The sequence below is a fragment of the Lynx canadensis genome, chromosome D1 (genome assembly GCF_007474595.2).
Source record: "Lynx canadensis isolate LIC74 chromosome D1, mLynCan4.pri.v2, whole genome shotgun sequence".
NCBI lineage: Eukaryota > Metazoa > Chordata > Mammalia > Carnivora > Felidae > Lynx > Lynx canadensis.
Window position 1 is genome coordinate 77,970,003 of NC_044312.2, and position 10,551 is coordinate 77,980,553.

At 35.8% G+C, this 10,551-nt stretch overlaps 1 protein-coding gene across 1 annotated transcript in view; it reads left to right on the top strand.

Annotated features, from left to right (window-relative positions):
• SLC17A6 (solute carrier family 17 member 6) overlaps positions 1-6,664 on the top strand; it is a 40,113-nt gene extending 33,449 nt beyond the window's left edge. Inside the window, exons 9-12 of the mRNA XM_030332354.1 lie at positions 3,228-3,360; positions 3,764-3,874; positions 4,385-4,512; positions 5,236-6,664. Of these exons, the coding sequence (XP_030188214.1) occupies positions 3,228-3,360; positions 3,764-3,874; positions 4,385-4,512; positions 5,236-5,571 (708 nt within the window). The 3' untranslated portion in view covers positions 5,572-6,664. The remainder of the gene's footprint in view (positions 1-3,227; positions 3,361-3,763; positions 3,875-4,384; positions 4,513-5,235) is intronic.
• The last annotated feature ends 3,887 nt before the right edge of the window (positions 6,665-10,551 follow it).

Consider the following 10,551-nt stretch of genomic DNA (forward strand, 5'->3'; position numbering starts at 1 on the left):
GGTGCACAAAGTCTAATGACCTGGAGTTTCTGTGAAGAACCAATCAGTTATAGTCTATAAATACTGATAAACTATATCTATATATAGATATAGCTATCTAAACTCTATCTATCTATCTAAGTATATATATCTAATTATATTTAGATGTAAAAACATTTAGCCTTAAAATAATGAGCAAAGTACTGTGTGTTTATCATAAATAATGATACTCCCAAAAAGTCTTGATCATTCTGATAACATGTGATCGCAAATGATTAATTATGATAAGTCACCAAAAGCTGAGAAGATAGTTGAATAAGTTACTCAAAGTTCTGCAACTTGTCCCTGATGAGGTCACATACAGAATATGTAAACATTGTCTAAGGAACTGGGAGATTCAGTACCTTCAAATATTAAGTCAGCGTGCTAAAATATTCTCAACTTCTGTCTCATTAACCTTGAGATTGTTAGCTTCTTGTACTTCCCACAGTGTTTTCCTGAAAGAATAAGTAATAATCATAGCTTTATTCTTTGTTTATCCAAAGGAATAAAATGTTTATTGAGTAGATAGTAAATAGCAAAGGGTGTTCAATTTGAGAACTTTTCAGATGTCTCAAACACTGGTCAAGATGCAGGCCAGTTGTGTGGACTTCAGAAATGCAGGTCACTCTTAGGCTTTGTCTGCCTCTGAATATCAGATACACAACATACAATTCTACACAAATCCAGCATGGTGTATTTCAGAATGTTTTCTTGTCTGATGGTTTCTCTCTACACAGTGGTTGCTTTAAATATATCTACTGTAGTTAAGAATAAAGAACACTGCTTTTTTCAAGGTGCTGTTCTGAAAAGCAATGTTTGCTTTAATGTCAATTTAGCTTATACTTTTACTTCGTTCACATTTGTGGAGCCTCTACTAAATGCCAGTTTTTTTTTTAATATGAAATTTATTGTCAAATTGGTTTCCATACAACACCCAGTGCTCATCCCAACAGGTGCCCTCCTCAATGCCCATCACCCACTTTCGCCTCCCTCCCACCCCCCATCAACCCTCAGTTTATTCTCAGTTTTTAAGAGTCTCTTGTGGTTTGCCTCCTTCCCTCTCTGTAACTTTTTTTCCCCCTTCCCCTCCCCCCTGGTCTTCTCTTACATTTCTCAGGATCTACATAAGAGTGAAAACATATGGTACCTGTCTTTCTCTGTATGACTTATTTCACTTAGCATAACATTGTCCTGTTCTACCCACATTGCTACAAAAGGCCATATTTCATTCTTTCTCATTGCCAAGTAGTATTCCATTGTATATATAAACCACAACTTCTTTATCCATTCATCAGTTGATGGACATTTAGGCTATTTCCATAATTTGGCTATTGTTGAAAGTGCTGCTATAAACATTGGGGTACCAAGTGCCCGTATGCATCAGCACTCTTGCATCCCTTGGGTAAATTCCTAGCAGTGCTATTGCTGGGTTACAGGGTAGATCTATTTTTAATTTTTTGAGGAACCTCCGTACTGTTTTCCAGAGTGTCTGCACCAGTTTGCATTCCCAACAGTGCAAGAGGGTTCCCGTTTCTCCACATCCTCTCCAGCATCTATAGGCTCCTGATTTGTTCATTTTAGCCACTCTGACTGGCATGAGGTGATATCTCAGTGTGGTTTTTATTTGTGTTTCCCTGATGTGGAGTGACGTGGAGCATCTTTTCATGTGCCTGTTGGCCATCCTAAATGCCAGGTTTTGAACTGAACTAAAAGTATTCACACATGTTAACTGGTTTTATTTGATTTTTCTTTCTCAGATGGTTAATAGTACTAACCATAAATTGTTAAAAGCCCAGTTTTTTGACTCAGGTGAAAATGGGTCAATATTTGATTCTGGAAATCACTTAGCCCTTTTAAATTACACTCTCTTCATCAATACGAGAGAATATAATAAACTTTCATCTGGATAAAAGAGATAGAATTAAATAACTCATATATTTAAGCTATTTAGGAGTTATTCACTATCTCAATTAATTATTGTAACAGTCTGACTCTGTGGTTGTGGTACTATACTTATGCCAGTGTAAAATACAGCAATCTTTGTCTCAAACTTTCAATGATCTAACATGGAAGACGTTTTTATACACAAATAATAGGCTTTTTCCCAGTACTTATAATTTGCCAAGAACTGTACTTCAAATTATACTTAGGGAAAACACTTCCTTATATGTTTATATTCAAAATTTACTAAGTCCATGTATACAATTAAAATGCATTTTCTTCATACTTCCTGCCTTCATGATGCCTAGAGAAGAGTACCTTGCACATAATTACTGGCCAAAAAATGTGTGTTGAATTGATGCTTCTAGGTTAGATACGAGCTATTTCATATGAAATTAATACAGAAACTATATACCACTGCAGGACAATGTGACCAAAAGATTGACATTTGACATAGAAAATACCTAAAATTAAAGAACTTATTTTCATTTTCCGGGCTAAAATTAGCTTAGAAACTAACTATGAAACTCATAAGAGATACACATTTAAATTGCACTTAAGGTTTTTAGCCTTATTAAGAATTTAAAAAAAAATTTTTTTAATGTAGCCTTTTCCAGCCTTATCCAATATGTTTCTTGTGCTTCTGAGTCTGTCTCTGTCTCTCTCTCTCTCTCTCACTCACTAATGATGAAGTTTTCCAAACACATTTAAGAATATAATGGGGTGCCTGGGTGGCTCAGTCGGTTAAGCATCCGACTTCAGCTCAGGTCACGATCTCGCAGTCCGTGAGTTCGAGCCCCCCGTCGGGCTCTGGGCTGATGGCTCAGAGCCTGGAACCTGCTTCTGATTCTGTGTCTCCGTCTCTCTCTGCCCCTCCCCCGTTCATACTCTGTCTCTTTCTGTCTCAAAAATAAATAAAACGTTAAACAAAATTAAAAAAAAAAGAATATAATATGGGCACATAAATGTGAATCAGTCTGTGATAAGATTCAAGATCATTTATTCATAAACTCAAATTTTACTGATTCATCACACAGCAAAAAAGCATTCTCTTCCAAAAGACAAAAAGTAAATTTACTTAGCTTTTCTCATTTATTCTGTGGAAGTTATTGCTTATTCTAGGACTAAGTGGTCATTTGGAGACAGTATTTTATTTCCTTTCTTTTTCCATAAAGAGTTTATGATGGATTCAGAAAACCAAGACCATTAAGTTGCCCATATTACTTATGGTCACATATATGTCTCTTCTTTTTTTTCCCCTTCAGGTTGGCATGCTATCTGCTGTGCCACACTTGGTAATGACAATTATTGTACCCATTGGAGGGCAGATTGCAGATTTTCTAAGAAGCAAGCAAATTCTTTCAACAACTACAGTAAGAAAGATCATGAATTGTGGTGGTAAGTACATAAGTGATGTTAAGGACATGATTTTGGCTCACAAACTGCTGATCTACAGGAGTGAGTAAATTTTTCTGTGCGTATCAAATATGCAGCACAATTTGTGTCTTCGTTGTTCATTTATAATCATTTCTCTATTTTCAAATTTTCATAATTTCTAGTTTTAAGTAACCACATAACCAACTTTCCCTGCCCACCACTGAAACTGAAGATTGTCTTCAATGTTTTTATTAAATTGAAAGGCTTCAGTAATCCCTGTGCATATACTGTTCTTATTATTTTTAAAATAGACTTCCTGAAATGGTTTGCTATGTCAGATAGGCATGAACGTTTTTAGCAGTTTTAGCTCATTGGAAAAATTTACACAAATTTGTGAAGTGTTTCTATGTGTTTGTCTCTGAAGGTTTTGGCATGGAAGCAACACTGCTTCTGGTTGTTGGCTATTCTCATACTAGAGGTGTAGCTATCTCATTCTTGGTACTTGCAGTGGGATTCAGTGGATTTGCTATTTCTGGTAAGATATGTTTTTAAATTTATAAATGTAACACCCTGATTTTTGCTGTTAATACACACACACACACACACTTTCCTTTCCTCTTTAATATTCTGACTGTTGAAAAGTTACTCATAATATTTCCACTAGAAAATAAAAAGAATAAACATTTAGAAATAATTATTTGGATTTGTTACTACTAATTTCTCTCCTGCTTACCCTCCTCCTCCTCCTCCTTCTTCCTCTCCTTCTTCTTGTCCTTCTTCTTCTTCTCCTTCTCCTTCTCCTTCTTCTCCTTCAGAGAAAATCTCTCTGTAGTGTGAGCATCACATTTTAAGTATTGTGTAAGAAATCATACCTCATACTCCCATTATATCCCTGAGCTAGATTATCAAAAAATACTTATTGAGCACAGGCTGTATACCTAGTATCTTCTAAAGAGGGCGATGAGTGTGGTAGAGAATATTCTACAGTCACCCACTTCTAAGAGGTTTAGGATTCTCTGAGTTTAAGCTTGTGTGTATGTTTCAGGTTTCAATGTTAACCACTTGGATATTGCTCCGAGATATGCAAGTATCTTAATGGGCATTTCAAATGGTGTTGGCACATTGTCAGGAATGGTTTGCCCTATCATTGTTGGTGCAATGACAAAGAATAAGGTAAGATGGAAGTGTTAGTTTTAGAAGATTCTCTCTCACGGTAAAAAAAAGTTCCTGTGTTCTGTTTGACATTCTCTTTGTGGTCCTGTCACCAGACCTCTGAGTAAGGGAGATAAATGAGGCTCAGAAGAAAATCTCTCTCGAGGAACTCTGAGGAAGGTTTCTTTCCCAACCAATAAACAATATGGTTTCCAACACCTTTTAATATTTCTTATATTTCTGGTTTGGCGAAACAACAAAAAAACTTTTTTCTCTTAGCTTATTAGAACATGAAAATAGAAGTCTTCTGAGCTTTATTTGGAAATGTCAATTCAGAATCCACAGGTATCAATGGAAGAATATTATTATCAGGTATTTGCCCTTATATGTAGAGCTTCAAAATTATGGTTCACCAAAAAGAAATAAACAAAAGAATTAGGAAAAAATATAAGTACCTGAATGGAAATTAAAAGAGAGATTATGGGTATTTTAAAAATTAGCAGACCACAGATATATTTGGAGTTTTATTTCAGATCCTGAGATTTACAAAAAATGTTAATTAATGAAAAGTCATAGGATTATGGAAAATTTCTATCACAGTATTTGCTTTATATACTCAGAAGAGGGGTTTCCCCTAAAGATAGCATTGTATGAAAAGCTTGATGGTGGTGCATTCAAAGAAGATGTTATGCTTTTTTAAACACAGGGAGTTTGTTCTCACAATGCCAATTTTTGTCACTACAGTCACGTGAAGAGTGGCAGTATGTTTTCCTGATTGCTGCCCTGGTTCACTATGGCGGAGTTATATTTTACGCAATATTTGCCTCAGGAGAGAAGCAACCCTGGGCAGACCCTGAAGAAACAAGTGAAGAAAAATGTGGATTTATCCATGAAGATGAGCTTGATGAAGAGACAGGGGACATTACTCAAAATTATATAAATTATGGTACCACCAAGTCTTATGGTGCCACAACACAGGCCAATGGAGGTTGGCCAAATGGTTGGGAAAAGAAAGAGGAATTCGTACAAGAAGAAGTACAAGACTCATACACCTACAAGGACCGAGATGATTATTCATAACAAAGCTAATTGCTGGATTTATTTTTAGTGTTTGTGATTACATTAATTGTGATTGCACAAAAATTAAAAAAAAAAAAGTGATGTAAACACATAAACATATCAACCAGGCAACTCTTGCTATAAAAACGAATCAAAAAAAACAAACAAACAAAGAAAAAAACTCATGAAGTTTCCATCAAGTGCAATCTGTAGAAGTTGTGAAATGCCATCATTTCCATTCAGGTCATCCATTTTTGCGTTTGTGATTTAATGGTTGACTGGTCAAAATTGTAGAAGCAAGTAGTTACTCTTTGGATTCATGTGAGCTAAAACTCATCACCATTTAATAAAGCACAACTAAAACAGTTGGCACATCCCATCCTACAAAGGTTAGGAAGCCAAAGCTACTTGATCATGCAAAATGCACTTATATATTTGTTACACTGTATTGCAAGGTATCATGCAGAAGTCCTGTTAAGAAAACTAAAGATGTCATGTTGGCTGCATCAGGTGTTGGCAACATTTATTGAATATAAATTATAGAGTTGATATATCTCTCAATTAGAGAAGAATATTGTGGGCTAGCAACTAGCAAGGTGTACTAAATAATTATTGTTATTACATAATGTGGAATATTTTGTTGGTTCTGAAAAGAAATATCTTGCAGTGTTTTATATGAAATGCTTGTGCGCATATACTTATATCTGTGAAAGAGAACTTGTAAAGTGGGGGGTATGCTTCATGTTCTTCCATTCATTTACCTAACAGTATAAAACACTTCACACTTCAACAAAATCTGACGTTTCATGTAGCATATCACATAACTTTTTTGCAAAAAAATATAAAAAGTAAATAGACTTTAATGTATTTTTTATTACAACTTTGTACTGGTTGTAACTTGCATTAGAAAAAAAAAGATACACATGCCATAAAGAATCTAATAAGAAATTTACTACGGAGATATATCCCTTAAAATGCAATATTAACAACAAAAGAAATAGAAAATTGTTTAGATATTCTTCTTCCTTAATAATGAAATACTATATTAACCTTGTGCCACAGAGCTATATATAATATGAAAAGATAAACTTAATAGAGATACTGTAAGTAGACAATTTTATTATTTAAAGTCCCATTTAAAAGATCTTTGTCTTAAATATATAGGACAATAAATTATATTAAAAATTATATCTATATATATATCTGTATATCTTATACATATCCATACACAAAAACATAATAAACAATCTTCACAAAAAACCAAAAATAGCATACACCTCATGTTGGGTTAGGGGACTGCAATTTCTACTTTCATAGAGTCATAGAATTTTAGATGGGGGCAGAGGCATTTTGCTTGTCATTTCTTAATATAACTCAACAGGAATTGCAACATTTGTGTTCCAAGCAATAAGTGCAATGCATACAATTTCCTGTCTGTATATTATCTTCATTTTGCTTGTGGTAGCTGTCTGGGTGGTTGGAATGATTTTTTTTCTTTCAAAAAGTTGACATCAGACCTCTTTATAATGTTCTAAATGATAATAACACATTTCCCAATTCAATGCAAAATATGATTGGTGTATTTAATTGTCTATTCTGGATATTTGATCTGTTCATTGGTTCATTGTACTGTGCTAGTGACTGGAAATCCCGCTACTGCAAATAGAAAACATAAGATTTGTTTTAAAGATGCAAACCATCCCTGAACCTTGAGAAAATAAAAACATCCTTTGCTTTGTGTCTCAAAGTGATGTAATGTGATCATGGCTTTTGTTGTGTTGAATGAAAAGATATGGACTATCATTTTGTTGCTGCAAAAAAAAAAAGTTAATAAAATGCTCTATTTATCCTTTTGTAAAAATACAATACATTAATTTGGATTTATTTTATTTAGTTTGTAACATTAATGCAAATTTAACTTTTGTGTGCTCCAATGAAGCCAAATCTAGGCTCAAGAATAATAATCTTTTTAGCTACTTGAGATTTAATGGAAAAACATGGCATTCTTTAGATTGTATGGGATGTGGTTCCCTAGACAGAGTTTTACATCAAGGAATAGGTCTCTGAGTCAAACTCTATCTTTCAGTGATGGACTTCTCATAACATTTGTGCTAAGCTTAAACCTTTTTAGGAAAAAATTCAAAAGTTGTCACGTCAAGGATACTATACAATTTGGATTGCATTTGTTGGTTGTGCTGGACACTGTCCTAACCATTCTACATAAAGTATCTCACAAAACTCCACAATGACCCACAGTAGTTACTCCTTTTATTCCCAGATTACAAAGGAAGAAACTGAAGCTTGTAAAGGTTAAATAAGTTTCCCAAGGTAAAACAGAGTAACAGCATCATAGGGTATAATGTGTCAGCCAAACCAGCAAGCATTGAGAGAGATTTATCAAGGTAGCGGCCAGTGGAATGTCTGTGTTACTGGAAAAGTGATCATTTTGCTCTGATTCCCAATGTTACTGATGTGTGGAAGGGGAAGACCATAATTATACAGCACTGGGATCTTAGAGTCATAGAACTTTACTACTCAACAGGACTTCTGGGATGATTTAGTTAACACTCCTTGTTTAATGATGACATTGAGGGTCAATACATGAAACTGACTGGATCAAGGGACACAGAGCATGTTGTGGATGTGGAAAGAAGTAGCACAGTAAGCTGTGCTTTGTTTTTATTTTTATCTTCTTTTTTAGCCAGGACTTAATTTAAGAAATTAACTGGAGAATATTTATCAGTTCAACCACTACCCCATATCCACGACTTACATAAGCTCAGTGTGTGTGTGTGTGTGTGTGTGTGTGAAGTGAAGGAATGTATTGTCTCTTCCTGAAATCCTCTGCACAAAGAAACAACAGCCAGACACCCAGACACCCAGACTAATTTTTATGGAGCCTGACATGCCATCTTTGCATATCTTTGGCAGGAATGAAAGTGTCTTGGACCTAACAGTCTATAATTTCCCCAATTCTGTAATACAAAAGTTTACAGTTCTGTAAGAGAAGCGTTCTATTGTCTCCAGATATTACCACGGGCCACCCTCATGTGCTTTTACCTCTTATCTTCCCTTTCTCTTCATTCTCCCCTTTTCCTCCTCATCCCAATGGCTATCCCTATGTGGAGTGTTATATGTTTCAGGTATGTTGTAATTTGCAAAATGCTTTCTTATGTGTTACCCCATTTCATCCACACATCTATCTGCCTTGTAAAATTGAAAGGCCACATATCAGTGTTAGTATTTGTATTTTCCAAGTAGGGGAACCAGGTGTAAGACAGCATAATTAACTTCCTAAAGATTCCCTAGGCAGTATTAGAACGAGATACAGACTATTTGGCCACAGCAAAAGAGTGATTTATTTTTATGTTTAAATCACTTTATTACTCTTCTGATTATAAATGTAGTATAAGGGAGGGGAGATTCATTAGGTAAAGGACAGTATTGAAAACAATGAAAGTGAAGATAACTGATAATCTCACTATCCAGAGATAAGCACTGTTAACATTTCTGGAATCTTTATAAGAAAAATGGACAAAAAGGTTTTGCAATTTTCGAATTTGAAGTCATACTTGATCTATCGTTGCAAACCAATTTTTCCACTGAACAATATTGCATGCATAGTCTCCTATTTGAACAACAGAGTTCTAGAGTCTAATATTCTGTTACATAACATGAGCCATATTTAGTCTACGTAACCAGTATCTTATTTATGAAAATTTTAATTTTACATCTTTTTTTCCTTTTATCTTTCTGCTTGTGTGGATGATTTGGGGAAATGCAAAGTCACATATACACACTTATAACCTCTATAACCGTGATGGATATTTAAATTACTATCTGTAGCTTATTATTCCCGTGTTTGTTTACAGACAGTGCTCCTGACAATTGGCTTTTCTGTGGCTCATTTACTAATTTACGTATTCAGTTAACAAAGGTTTATTAGCACCTACACTGTGCAAGTCACTGTCCATAGCGTGGTGAGAAATCAGCCCCTGCTCTCATGGATCCTTAAGTCCAATCTCCTCACTGAAGTGTCTGCAGCACGCCCGGATGCCCAGACAGGCCACACAGAGGTGAGAGGAAAGGCTTTTGCACACCAGGACTTTGCTGAGAGAATATTTTTCTTAATCCCCCAAGTTCCCAAAGGTGGGCTGCCTTCAAGGTGCTCCCCATGACATTTTTTTAACATTTTAAAAAATGTTTATTTATTTTTGAGAGAGAGAGAGAATGAGAGCAGGGGAGGGGCAGCGCAAGGGGGAGACACAGAATCTGCAGCAGGCTCCAGGCTCTAAACTGTCTGCACAGAGTCTGACACGGGGCTCGAACCCGTGAACCCTGAGATCATGACCTGAGCCAAAGTTGGACGCTTAACCAACAGAGCCACCAACCCTGGCACCATGTCAATTTTTTTTTTAAGTTACAGGTGAGGAAGCTATTCTCAGCCTTAGAGATCTCCACGCTGCATGGGGTCCAGGCTGTGCAGGAAGATCCACATCAACCATCTCCAGGGTCTGAGTCTCCAAAGGAGAAGAGACGGATGGGCTGAACTTCTTACGCTCATTTTCCTGTTCTCCTTCACATTTCTTTCTGTTTGTTTTCCTCCCCTGGGTTTCTAATGACCTGTACATTTTCTCTTTCCATTTGTTCCCCCTGCATCCACATACTGCCTTGTCAGTCCTAATGACAAATAACGACGATTGAGATTTCATTCTTACTGTGGTGATATAATGAGCAGGGTTGTTTTTTTATCCTTTGCTCTCCGTCCTCATGCAAGACCTCAAACCTGAATTTTCATTCAGCTGCTGTCAGAAACACTTTATTTGTGAAGGTGGCTCTGTGCAATACAGTCCCTTAAAATGCTCAAGCTTCTCCAAGCTTCTCCCATGAATATAGCCAGGCAGCTAAAAGCTGCATAATCTAGACTTATTACCCTGTCCCTTGTCCAAAGTCAGCCACTTTTGTTGAATGAAACCCTCAGATTTCACCAAGAGCAAACAA